Source organism: Castanea sativa, chromosome 12 (genome assembly GCF_040712315.1).
Source record: "Castanea sativa cultivar Marrone di Chiusa Pesio chromosome 12, ASM4071231v1".
NCBI classification, from domain to species: domain Eukaryota; kingdom Viridiplantae; phylum Streptophyta; class Magnoliopsida; order Fagales; family Fagaceae; genus Castanea; species Castanea sativa.
In genome coordinates, this window is record NC_134024.1 from 23,881,172 (window position 1) to 23,905,117 (window position 23,946).

Here is a 23,946-nt window from a genome sequence, read left to right on the forward strand (position 1 = left end):
AAGAGGTTACGGCTTGGTTGATTTTACTCTAACTTAAATAATATTATTAAAGTGTTTAACAAGACAATATCACAACAAAAACAAAAATCTCATAATACAAAATCAATGATTCAATAGTATATAAATTTGTTTATAATTGAAAGTTCGGATTTGTCTTAAAAACACAAGAACTGTACATACCCCAAATTAAATTGTTACGGCTTGGCTGATTTTATTCTAACTTAAACTAAGTGCGAAATAGAGTAAATGCAAGCAAACAAATAATAAAATTACTCTAAGCCATGTTCATCATTTAAAAACAGTAAAATGAAAGCTAAAAGAATGGGGAAGAGAGATGCAAACACAAGATAACACGGTGATGTGTTATCGAAGAGGAAACCGAAAAACTCGGCGAAAAACCTATCCGCCGCCCTCCAAGCGATTGCCACTAGACAACAAATTGGAATACACAAATAGCAAGAGATCCTCCAAGCCTAATATACCCAATGCACCTAAACCCTCCAAGCTCCTACTCCAATAAGACTTCCCAAAACCATGTCTTATTTAGCTTTTCGGATCTCGCAATACGCCTGATTGCATCCGCCAAAACTTGGCTTCTTCCAATGCTTACCAGCAGCACCAAAACCTCACTTGACACTTAGATTGGGTATGGTAAGTGTTTGAGCTATCAACCTCTCAAAGATATGGACATGGAGAGGTAAAAGTATGAGGAAAACCACAAATGATTGTGTAGAGGATTGTGGGTATAACAATCTCTAACTCTCAAATGTGTATGATAGGATTTTCTCTCTAAAAAACACTCTTTACAATATATGGGTAATGTGGGTATATATAGTGTGGGTGAAGACATGATGGAGCAAATAGGCCCAAGTAGCAAAACAGAATGTTTCGCAAGTATTTTGCGGGAAGGCCTTACCCGTGAGCTACTCGCAAAAACCAGTGGTCACCAGTTGTCGTGACTCTTTGCATTCTAGTCATGCATGGCTCACTTCGCGGACAGTTTACTCACGAAATACCCACGAAATTCACTATTTCTTAAATGCAAGCTTGAGTCTTCACATTCTCTCTTACACACAACCCATACAATGAAATCCCACATAAAATACAGGGTAAACATGATTGAACAAAATTACAATCAAATTTGGCACAGAATTAAAGCCAATATAAAATAGTTGTAAATAACAACTTTATAATAATAAAGACAAAAAAAAATGTTAAAATTTTATTGACAAATCTGATTGACCAAATTTGTTTATAATCAATGATTTGTCACTACCAAATTAGAAATATTATAAATTTGTTATAAACAATGACATTTTTGTTAAGAAAAATTCAGGTGCCACAAACTTGTGCACAACTCGCCACATGGGCGAGTTGTGCACAAGTGTGTGGCACAGACGAACTCTTTTGTCCTATAAAACAAAATCAGTGATTCAATAGTATAGAGTATAGACTTTTATTGACAAATCTGATTGACCAGCTGGCAATATTCTGTCGTTGCTCTTACTCCCCTCTTATCTAAACTTTATACTCAAAAAATCATTGCCTGAAACTTGCAGCAACTGTTCTGATTGTATCTATTACTACAGTGCTTTCCCAGTTCTCGTCGGTATGTATGTGCTGCTTATCTTTGATCTTGATCAACTAACTTGAACATCTTTTGAGCTCGAAGGAATAAATGGTTGTAATACTTTAATGGGTCATCATGCTTTTAATTGGTTTTGAACTACTTTTTGGCTTGCTGTTGGTTGGACGCTACTTATTTAAGTGCCATGTTCAATCTTTTAGATCTGCCTTGCTCTGTAGATCATGTACTAGATATAGACACTACAGGAATTCAACTACATATATATATATATATATATATATATATATATATAGAGTAATGATTATCACACATAATGTGTACGTGCACACAAGCTGAAATCATGTTTCAAAAATACAATTTTAGTCAAAATTGTGAAATCACAATTATAACTGCAATTTTACGGGCTGTGCAACTAGCTCTTTCTGTACATACATAGACAAAGACACATTATATATGTGCATATATATTCTAACATTTGTCAAGGGCTTTGATTATGGTTCATCAAAGTACCAGACTCTGCTACTTTCTGCAAGAAATTTTGACTTGCTTGGGAACCTAACTTTGCCTCAAAACTGGATTTGCAGTTATCTTATAATATAAGCAACTTCTTTCAAGCAAAAGTTTTGAGGCCCTAAACAGGAGCATACCTATTTTAGGAAATTCCTGCAAGTATGGCACCTATTATAATCAGTGTCTTTATATGGTGGTCTCCTGAGACTGCATCCAGTACTAGATCACTAGAACGTAAACAAAAACTAATGCTCATGTCTGTTTCCAGGACAATGGTGGGTGAACCCGTTAATTTGAACGAGTTTCAAGAATTGGCTAGGGAAGCCCTTCCAAAAATGTATTATGACTTCTATGCTGGGGGAGCTGAGGATCAGTACACGCTAGAAGAGAACATGGAAGCATTTCGTAGAATCATGTAATGTGCTAGTCTTAATAGGGCAAAGTAGGTATGGCATTTTACCAATCAGTTTCCATGGTTTTCTCAGGATTCAGCCTAGAATTCTTGTGGATGTCAGTAGAATAGATTTGTCAACTAATGTATTGGGGTACAATATATCGGCGCCCATTCTGATAGCTCCAACTGCCTTGCATAAGTTGGCACACCCTGAAGGTCTAAAGTCCTCTAAAAAAGACTTTGGTTGAGATTCCTTTCCCCCTGTCAAATGCTTATATTACTTGCTATTTGTTTCAGGCGAGGTTGTCACAGCCAGAGCAGCCGCTGCATGTAAAACTATAATGGTATTGATACAACGAATTTGTCATACTTACAAAAGGTGTTGCAGACTAAGTTATCTTTTACTGCAGGCTCTATCCTTCACATCTTCTTGCACTTTGGAGGAGGTTGCTTCCAGCTGCAATGCTGTTCGGTTCTTTCAAATATATGTATTGTATTCTTCTTGATCTCTTATTATTTCAATTTTTGTTGCTATGTGTTCCTTATGTGTTATTATTATTATTATTATTTTGGTAGAAACACACTGAAATTTGATTACCCATTACGAATAGGTATACAAGAGGCGAGATTTATCAGCTCTGTTGGTGCAGAGAGCAGAGAGAAATGGATACAAGGCTCTTGTCCTAACTGCTGATTCTCCCAGAGTTGGACGAAAGGAGGCAGACATAAAGAACAAGTGAAATATCATCTCACTCCTTTTCCTTCTGTGTGCAAGCACAATTAATTTGATTTCCAGAAAAGTTTGGCATAAACTGCTTTTAAAAAGGAGACAGGACACGAATTTGAACTCTAATAACAGAAGATATCTTATTTATTTGTCTCTTGTATCTATGCAATGAGCTATATCTTATGCATCTCATTTGAAACACAATTTTGATAATTTCTGCAGAATGATTTTACCTAAACTGAAGAATACAGAGCGTTTCTTATTACTTGAAGCTTCTTCTGTGAGTGGAATATTTCTATACTTTTGAATCTAATTTTAACAGCTAAGCTTAGAATGAAGAGGTTCTTCTTCCAAGGTGTCTAATATCTTCTTTCAAAAGATACGTGGCTTTAACAGCATCATATCATATTTTCCTTTGATAAGGCAAAAAAATCTCCATTAATCTGTAAAGAAACAAGTGATCAGTGAGGTGTTCTTATGCAGCAATACCATTTATCAATATGAATAAATTCAAAGTACAAGGTACACAAATGAGTGAATCTCAAACATGCATGGAGTGTCCTATGTCTAATTGTCTCTGTGATTCACATGTCACTACCTCACCAATTATCAGTATGTGGGATATGGCATCTTTGTCTGCTTTTGCCCAAACTAGCATTTAAATTTTTAAGAATGTAATAGAGAAATATCTCTATTATGTATTTCTGTCCTCAGGACCCTTCTGACCACAATGAAACAGAAATTCATAATATTTTACAAATACTATTACTAAAATTGTATTGTAAAAGTGCTGTTGGTTATTCAAACTCATAGACTAAAATTGTTACAACTACTCCAAAATTGATCTATTGCAGGATAATGGTTCAGATTTAGAAACTTTTACCAAAGAGACAAAGGATGCTTCCTTTTGGTGGAAGGTTTAAACCAGCACTACTTTATTACCTTCTGATATGCTTGTTTTAATATGTCAGGAAAGATTAGATATGTCAATTATGAAGGACCAGTCTGGTTAGCTAGCAAAGTCTTGAGGTTTCCATAGCAGGGATATAGGATTGATTAGGGATAGGGAGGTTTATGGGTGGAGAAAAGACATGACATAAGATATGAGATGAAAATTATTTTATATTTCTATCATGTACTCTGGAAGTGTTGTGATTATTCAAACTCATAGACCAAAGTTAGTTATTACAACAATTCCAAAACTGAACTTTTGCAGGATAATGGTTCAAATTTAGCAGCTTTTGCCAAAGAGACGAAGGATGCTTCCTTTTGTTGGAAGGTATATACCAGCAAGTATTATGATTTTCTACTGTTATGCTTTTTGAAATATGTCAGAAAAGATTAGTTGTATCAATTACAAAGATTCCATTCTGCTTAGTTGGCAAAGTCTCATAGTTTCATGTCAGTGACCTATGATTGATTAGGAATAAGACGTTTAATGGATGGGAAAAAAAAGACATGCCATAAGTTATTAGATAAATGCAAATATGAAATATCAGAAAGATACTACAACTACTTGAAAGGTCATATTTTGTACTCTTTAATAGTGTTGGCTGGGGTGCACTCTTGAACCATGGTTTAATTAGTGCATCATAACATCTGCAGGACATAGAATGGCTAAGTACAATTACAAACATGCCAATCCTTATCAAGGGATTACTTACTCGTGAAGATGGTAAGATCAAGCTCTAATTGTGACAGTCACATCTCTTCATTTCATCTCTCTCACACTACTTACCTTTAATCACAAAAAAGGAAGAACCTTCTTTCCTTTGAATGAAACTTTCAGTTCTTATTTATTAACGTATTGAAAGTCTTAACTTCTCCATTCTAAGATTCTATTTCTTTTTATTTAATGATTATACTTATATAGGAAACTCTTTGAAATCATTTTTTTTCTTTGGAAATTCAAGTATAGGAGCACTGCTAATCATACTAACCAAGTAATCTTTATTTTTTTATTATCCTCAACTCTCTCTTTATTTTTTTATAAAATCTTTAAATACTCCCTTGTTACATTTTCTTGATAGTTTACTCAGATCCCTGAAAGTCACAGCATTGTTTTCATTTCAGATTTCGGTTCATTATTCAAACATCCTTAACATTTGATGTATTACTATTGGCAGCAATAAAGGCTGTAAAAGTAGGTGTTGCTGGGATTGTTGTCTCCAACCATGGAGGTCGCCAGCTTGATTATGCTCCCGCTACTATTACTGTTCTGGAAGAGGTGGGGCTCTCTCTCTACTGTTTAGCAAAAGAAAGACTCTCTCTACTCTCTACTCAATTAGTTTGTTGGTGTGTGAGACACGGATATTGGATTTTAGTTGCAGACACATTACATCTTTCTGATTTTATATATATACAGGGAAAGCTTGCAGGTGGTTATTTCATAGCAAGACACCCTCAACATAACATTTTGTAGGAATTATTAGCATTTCAATACAGAAAATGTAAATGCTCATGCATTCCTGCACAGGACTTGTTTTGTTTGGATTCATGTATTGTTACTAGTATACAGAACATAATGCTCATTGGGAAGGAAAGTTTAATCAGCAAGGTTAGTTACATGTCTGATGATATTGATGTACCTTTTGATTCCAGGTGGTTCAAGCTGTTGGAGGGAGAATTCCTGTTTTCTTTGATGGAGGAGTGCGGAGAGGAACAGATGTCTTCAAGGCATTAGCCCTTGGTGCACAAGCCGTCCTTGTAAGCTCTCCAACACAAACTATTTAATTCTGCAAACACCTCATTTATTTTATATGCAATGTTGGCAACGTAATTGCTAAACTATTTTTCTGTCATGCACTCGTTTTATTGCCATTGTGTGAGTTTCAAAGTGTCAATAGATGTCTCTACATCCAACTGATGGTTTTTAGAGATGCAGCTCTATCATACTGAGCTAATGGAATTGCCAGTCATCTTTTTCAACTTACTGCTTGAGTGGCCCCTAAACCAATAAATATGATAGTGAGGGAGGGAAAGGTTAACCACGTTAATTTCATGGGTTCTTTATCTTTATCACTTTGTCTTCTTTACACAATAAAATAAACTTGTTGTCAAGGGTGGAGTTAGATGCCAATCGAATATTTGATTTCCTGGTCATCTCAGTCTCCTTCTCATTCTCTCACAAACCGATTTGACTGTTCACCGACGTTGTCATTGAGCACATCGAGCTCTGTAAGAAGCTTCCTTTGCGAAGCTCTTTGGCCTTTCCTCAAGAACTCGTTGCAACGTTGATTGCCAAAAACCTTTCTTCTTCTTTGTTTCACAGAGCTTAACCCAAAAACTTAAACTTATAGGTTTAACTATGTATATCAACTGTTCTATCCATTTATGTTTCTTTGATGATGAATTCAATACTCACACACAAACTCATAAGTCATAACAAATGTCACATATGAAGAATTAGAAGTATCACTATGGTTATTAGGGTATATGCTTCTTAATCATTGCTCTCTTAAGTTTATTGTAATCTACATATGTAATCGCAGATTGGAAGGCCTGTTATCTATGGACTAGCGGCTAAGGGAGAATATGGGGTGAGGCAAGTTATTAAAATGCTGAAGGATGAACTTGAGCTCACCATGGCTTTATCTGGCTGTCCTAGTGTGAAGGATATCACTAGAAGGCATGTGAGGACAGAGCGTGAAAGGCTCCATTCAATGCTCTAATAAAATGTTAAAAGCATTAACAATATTTTGGAGAAAAATTATTTAGATCATCATGGTTGCGTTTGGAAACTTGGACTTGAATTCGGACATGGATTCTAAATCAATAGATTTGAAATGCTTTGATTTCAAATACATTGATTTTAGGTGTTATAATTCAATGATTTTAAAATTTTAAAATGGTGGATTTGTCAAATCTAAATCATTGACAAGATATTAGTATTTTAATCACCCAATTCCAAATTCAAATGCACAAATCATGCCATCCAAACAGATTAGATATTCCTAAATAAAATTATGTTATGGATTTCCTAAGTAGTAGATAGTGACCATGAGTAGTCTTGCTTACTTAGGTCAGGAATAGTATTCCTTCAATGATTAAACTAACTAGATGATGTCTCGTGCGATGCACGGACTATTTTACAATTTCTTTTAAAATCATTTATATATATATATATATATATATATATATATATATATATATATTAAGACCTACATAGAGTACTTATTTTGTTATATAATATTTATGTTTGCTCACAATATTATTGAATACTTTGAAACTTGATTTTCTTAATTCATATTTTATTAAAAAATTTGTATAACACTATAAGACTATAACATATTATAATATTTACCGTTAAAATTAAGTTGATTTTATTTTTTAAACTAATTAAATGATTTTGAAATCTATAAATAAAAATTTAAAGCATAAAATATCTATATATTCTAAAATTACATAACTTTAAGCAACCTACCAAACACTTCCTCAATCACTTTATTCTCACAACCAAATATGGAGACCTCAATCGCAAACGCCCAATTCATTATCTCAATGAAATTAAGGAAATCATTTCTAAGTATCAACATAAAGAAAATGTAAATAAATAAAGAGAAATTGGCTAAAAACACATCAATTTATCAAAATTTAATTGTTTTTAGTTGGGCTCCCGTTTCCTTTAAAAAAAAAAGCTGAAAATACTTTGAAATCATCATCAATTTTTATTTTTATCACTATGGCTCATACCGCTCAAAACAACATGAGAAAAAAAAAACTTACAAAGAAACCTACAAATTATGAGTTATAACACAAAATAAAAAAATAGTTAACTTCATAAATAATCCATTAGAATTTTTTTTTTCTTTTCTTTTTCTTTAGGTCTAAAACAAAATATATTTATGACTTTCCCAAACCAAAATCTCAAACGTCCAAAGACTCAAAGCGAATGACAACCTTCACAAAATGCACAACATCTGACTTCAACATTAAAGCCGTAAGCTATCATCATTGAATAAAAAATGCAATCCATTGGTCATAGCCTACTCACACGGGTTAGAATCAAATGGTACCACAATGTTGAAGTTATGTACATGTCTTTGAAAGGCTGAAGGTAAATCACATCGTTTTTGTCTGAGTGTATTTGAGATGAGATGGCATGAAGGGTTGTCGTGGGCATGTGTATATAAAGGGGTAGAAGTGAAAAAGGTGAATAGAAATGCAAAGAGTTTTTTATGTGTGAGAAAGAGGAAAAATCTTGAAACATTGAACCAAATAATTAAAAGAAATAGTAGTCTTAAAACATTGAATAAAAAATGTAACAAAAAGTAGTCTTGAAACCTTAAACCAAAGGAAATAAAGAGTCATTATTTTTAAATTTGTTCTTATCTCTAATGTGGCTTAAGAATATTTCAATTATCTTCATAGTGTGCGCCACATAGCAGAACCTCATACTTTCTCGCATGAGGTCTCTGCTTTTATATATATATTGATATTGATTAGAATTCAACTTTCTTTGTTAAAGCAACCCAACACCAAAAAAATCTTAATTAAATTATATTAGATCTTCCCTAAACAAGTTCTAATTAAATTATTTATTTATTTTATATAAATTATCTAATTTGACTTTTATCTATATATATATATATATATATATATATATATATATATATATATATATATATATATATATATATTGTGGGGGTAAAATAAATAAAATATATATATTTGGGCCTTAGGCCTGATTTGGTGATGTAAGCCTGTCCAAGCAGAGCCTTTGAGGCCCACAGGCCGGTTCACGCTGCAAGGGGTAAGAGAGTTGTCCGAGAAGGAGTATCTCTTCGGACGGGTCAAGTAAAGGTCGTGGGACATGCCAAGGGGTTTAGAGACAGAATTCTGGAAGATCTATTGGGTAAAGGCGCGATCCACGCAGTTGTTAGAAGGAAGAACGTGTGAGAAATATCAGAGGATAAAAAGCTGCTACCACCGTATTAAAGACCCTGCACCTACCTCCCTGGTCGCATTAATGGAGAAATGACCTCTGAACAGTGAAGTTCAGCCTTCCAGCTTATATTTGAAGGTTTCAAGAAGGTGCTGAATGAGACAGGTATCTAGTGAGGAGATTTGTGATACACATGGAAGAAAAAAAAGGAAGAAGAAGATAGATACAAGAGAACAAGAGAGATATAAAAGGGGAGGATGGCAGAAGAAGAGGGAGATCGGATACTTAAATTGTGGTTGCAATATTGTTCTAAAAGAAAGAAAGGCAATAAAAGTGGTCCTCGGCTTACGTCTGAAGAGAGTTTCTTTGCTATTCTCATCTATTGAACATGCAGATAACGGCAATCTAGCCTGATTTCTCTCTTTATCCAATATCCATAGTCTAGGTTTCAAGCCCACACTCTATAAATTTTATTGTATAAGGCATTTTAGGCTTGAGTCCATCTGGTGACTGGATCGGGTACAAATTGTGCACTTACAGTTGGCGTCGTCTGTGGGAAATCTAGTGCTGAAAGAATTGGAACATCATGGCAGGCTTAGATTCGCATCATGCAGAGTCTCAGGGGTCCCAGCATGAAGATCACTTTGAGCTTCTCGAGCGTCAGAGGGATCGAGAGGGAAGTGTGCATACGATACACCCCGGTGCAAGCCATTCTCGTGATGGAAGCAGAGCCACCCATGAGGATGATGCCAAGGCCATGCAGAAGGAGATTTACCACCTTTAGAAAAAATTACGCCGCGTCAGACGAAGGCAAGCCTTACCTCTTTCCGATCCTTCCTCTAAAGGCTCCCGGGGAAGCAGTTACAGTCCAAAATCCAGGACTTCTCCTAACGAAACCTTCTCTTACAAGAAGGACGAGCTTCTGGGTCATAGGCATAAAAATTTTCCCTCCAGGGGCTTGGAAAATGACGCTATGAGCAGGGCATTGCATTAGATCTCTAAGTCCCTTTTCTCACGTAGAATCGAGAAGGGAAAGCTTCCACGACGATTCACCCAGTCCACTTTCACCATTTATAATGGCAGGACAGACCTAGTTGAGCACGTGAGTCATTTCAATCAAAGGATGGCGGTATACTCTCAGAATGAGACCTTAATGTGCAAAGTCTTTCCCTCTAGCTTGAGACCTGTTACTATGAGATGATTTAACGGATTGAAGGCGGGTTCTGTTGATTCTTTCATGGAACTCACTAGAGCATTCGCGTCTCGATTCATTACATGCAGCAAAGTTCCTCGGCCTTTAGACTCATTGTTATCTATGGCCATGAGAAAGGATGAGACCTTGAAAACGTATTCTGACAGATACTGGGAGATGTTTAACGAAATCGACAGCAATTTTGACGAAGTGGTGATTAACACTTTCTAGGTGGGCCTCCCAACTGATCACGATTTAAGGAAATCTCTGACCAAGAAGCCCGTGTGAAGTGTACATCAGCTCATGGATCGCATTGACGAGTATAAAAGGGTTGAGGAAGACCAACAACAAGGTAAGGGTAAGGCGAAGGTTATCCCTCACGAAAGGAGGGATTTCAGGTCGGATAGGTACAGTAACAACATGCAGATGAGGGATTTCTCTGGGCAATCTAGTTCAGGCACCCCTCAGGTAGTTAACACCGTATTTTGAGAACCAGTGCACTAATTGTTGGAGAAAGTCCACAAGGAGCCCTACTTCAAGTGGCCTAGTAAGATGGCTGGGGATCCTACGAAGCGGAATCAGAACCTTGTTTGCCAATACCATCAGGATGTATGCCATACTACTGAGAACTGCCGGACACTTTGGAACAACTGGTCAGTGAAGGAAAGTTGAAGCAACATTTATATCAGCCCAATGGGCAAGGAAGCAATTCGGGTTCGATTAACTAGAGGAATAATTCATCTCGGCCCCCCTTGGGAACAATTAATGTCATCCTTGCAGTCCTAGGCAGGACCGGTTCTTGTCCTACTAGGGTGATGTCCATATCACATATTCTCACTGAGGAGTCTGGCTCCAGGCTGAAGAGAATTAAAGGTGCTTCTCCGCCTATCTTAGGCTTCTCGGACAAAGATAAAGTTGGGACCATCCAATCGCATGATGACGCCTTGGTGGTTACTCTAAGGATAGGGAACTATGATGTAAAGAGGGTGATGGTTGATCAAGGTAGTGGTGCGGATATTATGTACCCTGATTTTTTTAGGGCTCAATTTGAAGCTCGAGGATCTTACGGCTTATGATTCACCACTGATAAGTTTTGAAGGGAAGGCCGTCGTACCAAAGGGACAAATTCGTTTGCCGGTGTAGTCAGATCCAGAAACAGTTGATGTGGATTTCATTTTGGTTGACACTTATTCCCATATACGCCCATCGTTGAAAGACCTTGGCTGCAAGCTCCGGGAGCTGTTTCCTCAACTCTACATGTCAAAATAAAGTTCCTGTCAAGAGGACAAATTGAGGCGATTCTTGGGAATCAATCGGTAGCAAGGCAATGCATATCGGCTGCAATACTGCGTCAGGCCGAACTAGAATCCTCGGCCTCGGCTATGGATGACTTATAGCAATTAACGACTCTGAGTGTTCTCAGTGCAATGACAATAGAGGAGGCAATGTATGAAGAGTTGAAAAAATTTCTTATTAATGATGACCTTGAAAGGTTCTTTCAGGTTGGAGTACGACTACCACATCAAGAGGAGATGGAATTGGTGATGTTTTTGAACAGCAATATTGATGTATTTGCATGGGATTCCTACGAAGCTTCGGGGGTTGACCCAAGCTTCATTTACCATCATTTGAACATCAATCCCACCGTTATTCCCAGGAGGCAGCCACCTCGGCGTTCTTCCAAAGAACTTGCCGAGGCCGTCAAGGAGGAGGTACTTAAGCTCAAAAGGGATGGGGCTATTAAAGAAGTTTTCTACCCAGAATGGTTAACGCATATTGTTGTAGTAAAAAAGAAGAATGGGAAGTGGAGAGTATGTGTGGACTTCACAGACCTGAACAAAGCCTGTCCCAAGGACTCATTTCCAAGGCCTCGCATCGATCAGCTGGTGGACGCTATGGTTGGGCATCCTCGAATGAGTTTTTTAGATGCCTTCCAAGGCTATCAATAAATACCTTTGGCATTGGATGACCAAGAGAAAACCGCATTTATTACTCCTACGGGAAATTATAACTATAAAGTGATGCCATTCAGTTTGAAAAATGCAGGGGCTACTTACCAAATGATGATGACCAGGATGTTCGAGTTGCAGCTTGGAAAGACTATTGAGGTATATGTGGATAATATGGTGGTGAAGAGCAAGACGGTATCTATGCATGTAAAAGATTTGGATGACACCTTTCAAACGCTTAGGAAGTACAAGTTGCACCTTAATGCCTCCAAGTGCTCTTTTGGGGTGGGCTTAGGTAAGTTCCTAGGCTACATGGTGACTTATAGAGGAATAGAGGTGAATCCGACACAGGTCAGGGCCATTCATGGCTTGCAATCACCTAGGAATCCAAAGGAAGTTCAAAAGTTGACTAGGATGACTGCTGCACTCAGCAAGTTTATCTCTCGGTCCACTAATAGGTGCAGACCCTTTTTCCAATTGCTGAATAAGTGGAAAGGATTCGAATGGACCGAGGAATGTGCTTTGGCTTTTCATCAACTTAAAGAGTATCTTTCCCGACCACCCATCATGTCTCGGCCAGAGGTCGATGAAGTCCTGTTTGCATACATAGCTGTAGCTATCCATGCAGTCAGTCTGGTTTTAATATGGGACGACAGTGGAGTATAGAGACTGGTTTACTATGTTAGCAAATCTTTGAATGAAGTTGAGGTGCGATATCTACCTTTGGAGAAGGTGATTCTGGCTGTAGTTCATGCTACGCGGAAGCTTCCTCATTACTTCCAATCCCACACCATTGTTGATATGAACTTTACCAACAATTGTGATGAAACCCGATAACAATGATGGTTTGGAACCCCAAGATCGTTAGACAAGATTTGTTAAGCCTTAACCCGTCATCTAATCAGATGAAACACCAAGACTACGTTGGATTGAAAACGCCACACCAAAAATTCTTAAGAAACTCTCAAGAATCAAGGTGATAAGTATGGTTGTTTGAACGCCACAAGATTAACTTGATAAGTTTAAGAGTTCTTTTAAGAACCAAGAGGAACACAAGACCTCACAAGGAGAATAGTTTTTCTAAAAACCAAAATTGATATTTAAAATTCGTACTACCCATCTATATACCTGGAACAACCCTCCAAGAATAGGCAAGTCAAAATTACAGCTTTGAAAACAGCCAAAAATTAACCAAAATAAGTTCCCACGTTTTTTTTTGGATTCTTGGACTTTTAAAGGCAGTCAAACAAGCTAAATGACTAGATCTAATGTATTTTAATTTGCCTCTTCAAGTGCTTTGATGACATGGACTAAGCCTTGATTATTATCTGAACCCATCTTGGTCATTTCAGAATCAGCCCAATTCTTTTGAATTAGCCCATTTATTGCTTCCTTGAAACGTTTGGCTCTAAGTTTTGTAATTGGGCCACTAGGAAGTGACAAAGGGTCATGTGCAAATTCAACTTCATTTCCACGTGTATGATCAGCATGACCAGCTCCTTGATTTGCATCATTCTCCCCCTCTTGAGAAGGATTTGTCCTCAAATTATCACCTACATCAAAAGGAGACAAATCAGCAACATTAAAGCTTGCACTAACACCATACTCACCAGGTAGGTCAAGCTTGTAGGCATTATCATTGATGCGCTCCACTACTTGAAATGGTCCATCACCCCGTGGTAAGAGTTGTGAACGCCGTTTTTCTGGAAAACGGTACTTTTTGAAGTGCAACCAAACCCAATCTCCTGGTTCAAACACTACCTTCTTGCGTCCCTTGTTGACTTGATGGACATATTGTTGAGTCTTCCTTTCGATGTTCAGTCGTGCCTTTTCATGAATCATCTTTACAAATTCTGCTTTCTTTTTGCCATCTAAGTTCACACGTTCACTTAAAGGTAAAGAAGTTAAATCCAAAGGTGACAATGGGTTAAAACCATAAACAATTTCAAATGGTGAAAACTTAGATGCAGAATGTATACTTCTATTGTAAGCAAATTCAACATGTGGCAAACAATCTTCCCATGTTTTCAAGTTATTTTTAATGATAGCACGCAACAAAGAAGACAAAGTTCTATTTACTATTTCAGTTTGACCATCCGTTTGTGGATGACAAGTAGTAGAAAACAACAACTTGGTTCCCAACTTTCCCCACAAAGTCTTCCAAAAGTAACTCAAAAACTTTGCATCCCTATCAAAAACGATGGTCCTAGGCATACCATGTATCCTAACAATTTCTTTGAAGAATAAATCAGCTATATGTGATGCATCATCAGTTTTGTGACATGCAATGAAGTGTGTCATCTTGGAAAATCTATCTACCACCACAAAAACTGAATCTCTCCCCCTCTTAGTCTTAGGTAAATCTAAAACAAAATCCATAGAAATATCAGTCCAAGGTTCACTAGGTATTGGCAAAGGAGTGTACAAACCATGGGGTTTCAACTTAGACTTAGCCTGTTTACACGTGATACACTTCTCATAGATTCTTTCCACATCTCGTTTCATATAAGGCCAAAAAAAATGATCATGCAAAATTCCTAAAGTCTTAGCTACACCAAAATGACCCATCAAACCACCACCATAAGCTTCTCTCACAAGCAATTCACGCAAAGAACACCTAGGCACACACAATTTATTCTCCCGAAACAAAAATCCATCATGCCTATAAAACTTACCAAATGCCACTTTTTCACATGCATTGAACACATCACCAAAATCAGAATCTTGTGCATACAAATCCTTAATGTATTCAAAGCCAAGCATTTTTGTATCTAAAATGGAAAGTAAATCATACCTTCGAGACAATGCATCAGCCACCACATTTAACTTACCTTGCTTGTATCTGATCACATAAGGAAATGTTTCAATGAATTCCACCTACTTGGCATGGCGTTTGTTCAACCTTTGCTGCCCTTTCAAATGCTTCAAGGATTCATGATCTGTGTGAATCACAAATTCCTTTGGCCATAGGTAGTGTTGCCAATTTTCCAAAGCCCTTACCAAGGCATACATCTCTTTATCATAAGTGGGGTAATTTAGGGCTGCCCCACCCAACTTTTCACTGAAATAAGCAACTAGACGGCCTTCTTGCATCAAAACAGCTCCAATACCTATTCCTGAAGTATCACACTCAATTTCAAAAGTTTTAGCAAAGTTAGGTAAAACAAGCAAAGGTGCATTAGTTAACTTTTCTTTGATCTGATTAAATGCCTTTTCTTGTTCTTTCCCCCACTTAAACGGGACATTTTTCTTGATGACTTTAGTAAGAGGGGCGGCTAAGCTACTAAAATCACGCACAGACCGTCTATAGAAACTAGCTAAGCCGTGGAAACTCCTCACTTGGCTGATTGTTGTAGGCATTGGCCACTCTTGGATTGCCTTCACCTTTTCCTCGTTCACCTCAATTCCTCTTTTACTAACAACAAAACCAAGAAACACAAGCTTATCCGTACAAAATGTGCACTTTTTAAGGTTAGCAAACAATCTTTCTTTCCTTAGAATTTCCAAAACAGATTTCAAATGCATTACATGTTCTTCCAAATTTTTGCTATAAATTAGGATATCATCAAAATACACAACTACAAATCTACCAATAAATGCACGCAAAACATGGTTCATCAAATGCATAAAAGTGCTTGGAGCATTAGTTAAACCGAAAGGCATCACTAACCACTCATACAAACCATATTTAGTCTTAAAAGCAATTTTCCATTCATCACCTTCCTTCATCCTAATCTGATGGTAACCACTCTTAAGATCAATTTTTGTAAAGACACAAGAACCATGTAATTCATCCAGCATATCATCTAATCTAGGAATGGGATGACGATATTTTACCGTTATGTTGTTGATGGCTCGGCAGTCAACACACATCCTCCATGTTCCATCCTTCTTCGGAACTAATAACACGGGGACCGTACAAGGACTCATGCTTTCACGCATGTATCCCTTCTCCAATAATTCACCTACTTGCCTCTGAAGTTCCTTAGTCTCCTCGGGATTACTCCTATAAGCAAGTCGGTTTGGAATTGATGCACCAGGTATGAAATCAATTTGATGTTCAATCCCTTGAATTGGAGGTAAACCATGAGGTACCTCTTCGGAAATGACATCTTCAAACTCCTACAAAAGAGAAACAACATTGCTCGGCAAAGTTCCGACAAGATCATTAGTACATAAAAGAGCCTCCTTGTATATAAGTACAATAAGGGGCTGGTATGAAAATAATGCTTTCTTGATCTCATTTTTTTTTTCAATGTAATTGAATTTTTCCTCTCCTGCTCTCATTATGGCCGAAATCATCTCTCTTTCTTTTTCACTCTAATCAATGTTTTTCTATCCTTTTTTTTTAACTCTTTTTTTTTAAATTTCGGCCTTCCTTTCTTTTTCCTTTTTTTTTTTTCATTTGATCTTTGTAACTTTAATTGGTCCTCCCTGACCTGTTTTGGAGTTAATGGCACAAGAGTAATGGGTTGCCCTTGAAGAGTGAAAGAATACTTATTTGTGAATCCATCATGCTTAACCCTCCGATCATACTACCATGGTCTTCCCAACAATAAATGGCATGCATGCATGGGAACCACATCACATAGCACCTCATCCTCATATTTGCCAATGGATAATGGCACCAACACTTGTCTTGTCACCTTGATTTCGCCAGATTCATTCAGCCATTGAAGCTGGTAAGGTTGAGGATGTTTCAAGGTAGTTAAGGCCAATTTTTCCAACAAATAAGTGTTGGCTACGTTTGTGCAGCTCCCTCCATCGATAATGACCCTGCAAACTTTGTTATTTACAAAGCACCGAGTATGAAACAAGTTCTCCATTTGGTTACTTTCTTCCTCCTTAACCTACACATTAAGGGCCCGCCTTGTTACTAATAAATCTTCAGCCACAGCATTTTGCTCATCATCGGCATCCTCCAGAGATGGCATGTCAATATTTTCTACTTCTTCCTCATTCTCTGACTCAAGCTCGCCTTGAGCATTTATCACCATCACCCTTTTGTTTACACACTGGCTGGCTATGTGTCCCCGCCCCTGACATTTAAAACACTTAATATCACGGGTTTTAGAACTCGAAGCCTCGGTGTTACCTAAAGTAGTGGCGATCTTTGAGTTGGCACTCTTAGATGGTTCAAATTTTGGCTTATTTTGCAACTGCTCGTCCCTTTTTGGAGCTGTCTTCCACTGATTGGTCATAGGTTGTCCCTTCCTAGCCAATCCCTTCCATTTGAATTGCTCATCCACCTTTATGGCTTGATGCACCATATCTGTCAATTCAACATAATGCTGCATCTCAACTATATCCGCAATCTCACGATTTAAACCGTCCAAGAACCTAGCCATTGTGGCTTCCCGGTCCTCTTCTACATTAGCCCGGATCACAGCTACCTCCATCTCCTTGTAATACTCATCCACACTCTTGGAACCTTGAATTAACCTATGCAACTTTTGATACAATCCCCTATAATAGTGATTGGGTACAAAATGCTTCCTCATAAGCATTTTCATCTCCTCCAAAGTGTCCATGGATGGCTCTCTATTCCTCCTCCTATTAATCAATAATTGATCCCACCACACAATGGCATAATCAGTAAATTCAATTGCAGCCAACTTAACCTTCTTTATCTCCGAATAGTTGTGACAATCAAACACCATCTCCATTTTAGTTTCCCACTCCAAATAAACTTCAGGATCATTTTTGCCTTGAAAAGATGGGATTTTAATCTTTATGTTTCCTAAATCATTATCCCTCCTAGGCCTACCCATCCTAGCTTCTCTATTCCCATACCCACGCTCAAACCTGCCTCGGTTCACATATGGCTCATCAACCTCCTCCGACTCCGCCTCTTCCTTAACATTCCACCATGGAACACGCCCACCTTACTGCCTGTTATGGATGTCATGTTGCTGGCCTCTAGGAGTTCCCGCTTCTACCCTATCCAATCTCTCATGAATAGGTTCAATTTCAGCCCTTAACATATGCCTCATCTCCCCTAGCAATACTTGCATTTGGAGGTTCTGATGTTGTCGAAGTTCTTCGGTTGTGTCTTCTTCTTGATTGTTGGCCATGTTTAAAATCTATAAAACAAGGTTAGAATCCTCACAGGCCCTCCCTCATGTGTTTCACTCAAGAATTGATACACTCGCACTCGTGTTTTCACTCTAAATAGCTTTTACCCTCTTATGGTCTCACACACTCTTACATTTTTCCACTCTTTTGTGTCTTCTTTAGTTCTTAATCGAACTTCAAGAAACTAATTCAAAATAATCCAATAGTAATTTAGAATGATAAACAACCAAAACTCATCAAAAAGGTCAAGAATTTGAATAAGGTGAGGAACAAGATTGAGAAATTTTCTTTTCTTTTCTTTTCTTTTTTTTCGTTTTTTTTTTTTCGTTTTTTTTTTGTTTTTTTTTTTTAAAGAGGATCAGGAAATAGAATGAAAATAAGAGATAGGCAAACTTATCTTAGAACCAAAGCTCTGATACCAAATGATATGAACTTCACCAACAATTGTGATGAAACCCGATAACAATGATGGTTTGGAACCCCAAGATTGTTAGACAAGATTTGTTAAGCCTTGACCTGTCATCTAATCAGATGAAACACCAAGACTACGTTGGATTGAAAATGCCACACCAAGAATTCCTAAGAAACTCTCAAGAATCAAGGTAATAAGTTTGGTTGTTTGAACGCCACAAGATTAACTTGATAAGTTCAAGAGTTCTTTTAAGAAGCAAGAGGAACACAAGACCTCACAAGGAGAATAGTTTTTCTAAAAACCAAAATTGATATTTAAAATTCGTACTACCCATCTATATACCTGGAACAACCCTCCAAGAACAGGCAAGTCATAATTACAGCTTTGAAAACAGTACAGAAATTAACCAAAACAAGTTCCCACGTTTTTTTTGGATTCTTGGACTTTTAAAGGCAGTCAAACAAGCTAAATGACTAGATCTAATGTATTTTAATTTTCCTCTTTAAGTGCTTTGATGACATGGACTAAGCCTTGATTATTATCTGAACCCATCTTGGTCTTTTCAGAATCAGCCTAATTCTCTTGGACTAGCCCATTTATTGCTTCCTTGAAACATTTGGCTCTAAGTCTTGTAATTGGGCCACTAGGAAGTGACAAAGGGTCATGTGCAAATTCAACTTCATTTCCACGTGTATATTCAACATGACCAGCTCCTTGATTTGCATCAATTGTGGTTTTGACTCAACTTCCTCTCAAGTCGGTATTGCGAAGCGCTGACTACTCAAGGAGGGTAGCCAAGTGGGGAACTATTCTGGGAGCTTTTGATATCAAATATATGCCTCGCACCTCCGTGAAGGGCCAAGTCCTTGCCAATTTAGTGGCAGAATTCGCCAAACCCTCATTAGAAGAAACTGCAAAGGAGTTGCACATGGATGAAAAATCAGTTGGTATGATCATAGGCAAAGGTCTTCCGGCCTGGAAAGCATATGTTAATGGCGTGGCGAACTAGAGAAGGTCAGGTATCGGACTTGTTTTGGTATCCCCTAAAGGAATAACCTTTAAAAAATCGTTGAGATTAACGTTCTTGACCACTAATAACGAGGCTGAGTACGAAACTGTCTTAGTTGGTATGGATATGGTCCAGAAAATGGGGGGAAGTCAATTCATATATCCTCGGATTCTCAGTTAGTCATGGGCCAGGTGATGGGGACTATAGAGGCTAGGGATCCGAGAATACAAGAAAACCTGGCTAAGGTCAAATGTTTATATTCCAAGTTTGATTCTTTTATCCTGACGCATGTCTCTCGAAGTGGAAACACATATGCAGACTCATTGGCCACTCTGGCAACATCCTCGACTCAGGGTTTACCTAGGATTATTCTCGTCGAAGACTTGCTGATGCCTGCTTTAACAACCGCAAGTGCCATTCGTATTCATCAGGTAAGACTCGGACCTAGCTGGATGGACTCCGTAGTTTCTTTTCTAAAAAGCGATGTGTTGCCCGAGGAGAAGTCTGAAGCAGATAAGATCCGTCGAAAGGCACCCCGATTCTGGTTGTCCGAGGATCAGAAACTGTATAAATGCTCCTTTTCCAGACCATACCTGCTGTGTGTACACCCTGAAATGACGGAGGCACTTTTGGAAGAATTGCACGAGGGAATTTGCGGAAGTCATTCTAGAGGGAGATCCTTAGCCTATAGACCTCTGACCCAGGGATATTGGTGGCCCAATATGCAGAGAAAGGCTCAGGACTACACGAGAAAATGTGACCAATGCCAGAGATTTGCGCCCAATATCCATCAGCCTGGTGGTGTCCTTAATCCTTTGTCTAGTCCCTAGCCATTGGCTTAATGGGGATTGGATATAGTTGGGCCTTTCCCGAGAGCTGTGGGAAATAAAAGGTGGCTACTTGTGGGAACTGATTACTTCACCAAGTGGGTTGAAGCTGAGCCTTTATCAAATATTAGGGACGTAGACGCTAAGAAGTTTGTCTGGAAGAACATTATCATTAGATTTGGGATACCCCACACACTTATTTCAGAAAATGGTGTGCAGTTTGATAGTAAAGCTTTCAGAAGGTATTATAGTGACTTGGGCATCACAAATAGATACTCCACTCCAGCTTATCCTCAAGGAAATGAGCAGGCCGAGGCTGTTAACAAAATTATAGTCAGTGGACTCAAGAAGAGACTAGATGACGCAAAGGGTAGATGGGTAGAAGAGTTGCCACACGTTTTGTGGACGTATCGGACTACACCATAAAGATCCATAGGAGAAACACCCATCTCCATGACTTACGGGGCCGAGGCAGTGATACATTTGGAATCTGGGTTTCCGACATTAAGGACAAGCTCTTTCAACCCAGAAGATAACGAGGGTTTGCTAGAGAAAATCCTGCACCTGGTTAAGGAGCGGCGAGAGGCCATCATGGTTCAACTGGCTTATTATCAACAAAAGCTCAAACGAGGATATGATGCTCATGTGAAACTAAGGCCACTTGCGCCTGAAGATTTGGTCTTGAGGAAAGTCATGGGTACTTCCAAAAATCCAGCGTGGAAAAAGTTAGCACTTACCTAGGAAGGACAATACCGAATCACTTCTGTAGCGGGCATAAGGTCATATTGCTTAGCTGATCTAGATGAAAAAATTGTACAACGCCCTTGGAATGTAAATAACCTGCGAAGGTATTACTATTAATGAAAGTTACTTTTTCGATGTCTGTTTAATTATCATTATATGGTACTTCGATTCATTATCATAAATATCAAACAGAAAATGGGTCATGTTTGGTCCTCGGACCACGTACCTTGTGGAAATTGATATCTTATTCAATGTTAAACAGAACCTTAGTTAAGTCGGGTCCTCGAACCTTCTACTTTGGGAAAATTAACATTTCGATCTATTTGTTATAAATATCAAACAGAAACTTGGTCATATTTGGTCATCGGACCACGTACCTTGTGAAAATTGATATCTTATTCAATGTTAAACAGAACCTTAGTTAAGTCGAGTCCTCGGACCTTCTACTTTGGGAAAATTAACATTTCGATCTATTAGTTATAAATATCAAACAAAAACTTGGTCATGTTTGGTCCTCGGACCATGTACCTTGTGGAAATTGATATCTTATTCAATGTTAAACAGAACCTTAGTTAAGTTGGGTCCTCGGACCTTCTACTTTGGGAAAATTAACATTTCGATCTATTTGTTATAAATATCAAACAGAAACTTGGTAGTGTTTGATCCTCGGACCACGTACCTTGTGGAAATTGATATCTTATTCAATATTAAACAAAACCTTAGTTAAGTCGGGTCCTCGGACCTTCAACTTTGGAGAAATTAACATTTCGGTCCATTAAGCTAAGCATCAAACAGAATCCATGTCCTGTGGCTACATGCCTCACGAAAATTGACGTATTGATAAACCATGGTAAGTTTGACGATTTGCTTTATGTCCCCAAACTAAATACCAAGATAAGTCTTAGACTATGTGTTGTTGTACTTTACATATTACAGTCCATGCATGTAATTTACGTTAGGGTAAAACGAATTAGTGCTTTTCTATTGGAGATTGGAAATCAATTAAAGAACAACCTTTCAAGTTTCTCATTAATTTTGTCAAGAGATACATTGGAAATAAAACTCTGAAATAAAAAGGTTAAAGTAAAAGCTCTAATACAAAAAATTCATTACATAAGGAAAATGGGGGGTCCTAACTGGCCTATGCTTTAAGTCTTGGTGGGGGGATCCTACTGGGACTTGCTGGCAACTTCTTTGGTCTTGTCCTCCTCCTCTGTTTGTTTAAGCTCCACTTCGAATGAGGTTTGGACTTGTTTCCCTTTGTCCTTCGCCACTGGTGGAGGAACGTTTGGCTCAGCGTCCTTGCTTGGATGCTTCTTGGCTTTGCCACCTTGTTCCTTCTCTTTGTCAGAACCAGCAAGTTCTTTAGGAGTTGGAATGGGTTCTTGAATGATGGATGGCTATGTTGAAGGCATTGTCTTGGGGGTAGATGTGGCAGAAGGGAGCTCTTCAAGCACTTGGATGTCTTAAGGAATCCAAATGTTCTCAAGTCTCCTCAATTCAGAGGTCGTGTGAATTCCTACCACATTCAGAGCTTCTGCTCATACTTGTTGGCAATATTCCCTACATAGCTCTGCCAATTCCTCTGTCAGTCGATCTTCTATCACCTCCACCCCTTCATTGTAAGCAGCCTTCTTGGCAGCCTCCATAGTTTCCTTGAAAGTACGAGCCTCTTCCTTCTCTCGGGCAAGCTCCTTACTTAAGTTAGAGTTTTCTTGCTGAGCTTTAGATAGGTCCTCGTCCTTTTGACGCAGAATTTTGTGTTTCCCCTCCACCTAAGTTCTAATTGTTTTAAGGCTGGCCTCGGCACCGTTTCTTTCCCTCTTTTCATCTGCCAACTGCTTGGTCAGGTTCTCTTTCTCCGCTAGGGCTTGGCCTAAGGCCTTCTCGGTCTCCATTCTAACCTCAAGTTCAGCTGTAGCCTTTTTCCGAGAATCTTCCACCCATTTCTCTGCAGCGAAGACGTCTTGTATGGCCTGCATTGAAATATTGAACAAGTGCATTATTGTTGAAGCAAATTCAAAGTGCGTATGAACGACTTTATGCTAAAGCGTAATGACAGCAGTAATATGGAGGTAATTGGAGGACACTCACCAAGGCCAAGTCCCTTTTAAGGGAGAGAAAGAGATGTGGCTGAGTCATATTATCTAGAGCTTCCATATCCTTTGGTAGGAGAAGAGGTTGCTCCAATGCGTTGGCCAGGTGATGAGCATATCCTTGCTGGAACGCCCTAATACTTGACTAGGAGGAAATGGGGGCCCCATCTAACTTCAGCGTAGGTCACGGCTGTACGGCGTACCTCGGCCAGGTCACGACTTTTCCCACTCTCTACTGAAGAAGCCTGCAGCTTACCTTTGCCTATTTTCTGTTGTTGTTATTGTTGCTTAAGTTTCTTCTGCCTCTCCATATCTACCTCATCGGCCTCGTTCTTCCTCTTCTTCTTAGGCTCTGGGATGGGAATCTTAGGATCAGTCAGAGGAGATGGTGGTGGCAGAATGGGAGGGGGTTGCGACCCAACCGCGTCCTTTTTGGGAGCCCGTATGCCCTTCCTGGATATTAGCTTTCTAAGGGTAGACACGTCGTCTTCCTCAGAACTAGAGTCAGGTTGTGCTATTACCAAACCCTTTATGCTAGA

General features: G+C 38.4%; 1 protein-coding gene across 5 annotated transcripts; it reads left to right on the forward strand.

Annotated features, from left to right (window-relative positions):
• The first annotated feature begins 1,451 nt into the window (after window positions 1-1,451).
• On the forward strand, window positions 1,452-7,067 carry LOC142621193 (peroxisomal (S)-2-hydroxyacid oxidase GLO3-like). 5 transcript variants are annotated; one of them, XM_075794511.1, is made up of 14 exons: window positions 1,478-1,609; window positions 2,173-2,257; window positions 2,367-2,513; window positions 2,584-2,708; window positions 2,790-2,836; window positions 2,903-2,980; window positions 3,104-3,228; window positions 3,442-3,499; window positions 4,074-4,136; window positions 4,436-4,498; window positions 4,825-4,894; window positions 5,346-5,446; window positions 5,821-5,925; window positions 6,711-7,067. In XM_075794511.1, the coding sequence occupies exons 3-14, from the start codon at window positions 2,371-2,373 to the stop codon at window positions 6,888-6,890; spliced, it is 1,158 nt and encodes a 385-aa protein (XP_075650626.1). In that variant the 5' UTR covers window positions 1,478-1,609; window positions 2,173-2,257; window positions 2,367-2,370; the 3' UTR covers window positions 6,891-7,067. The 5 variants fall into 5 exon arrangements, with proteins under 5 accessions (XP_075650625.1, XP_075650628.1, XP_075650626.1 ...); XM_075794510.1 differs by lacking the exon at window positions 2,173-2,257 and having other exon boundaries at window positions 1,452-1,609; XM_075794514.1 differs by lacking the exon at window positions 2,173-2,257 and having other exon boundaries at window positions 1,481-1,613.
• The last annotated feature ends 16,879 nt before the right edge of the window (window positions 7,068-23,946 follow it).

Bases quoted from the DNA above. Each gene is read 5' to 3' on its own strand.
- LOC142621193 (XM_075794514.1), top strand. The intron at 2,514-2,583 runs GTAATGTGCTAG...TGGTTTTCTCAG, and splicing joins GAAGCATTTCGTAGAATCAT to GATTCAGCCTAGAATTCTTG. The intron at 2,837-2,902 runs GTATTGATACAA...CTTTTACTGCAG, and splicing joins CTGCATGTAAAACTATAATG to GCTCTATCCTTCACATCTTC.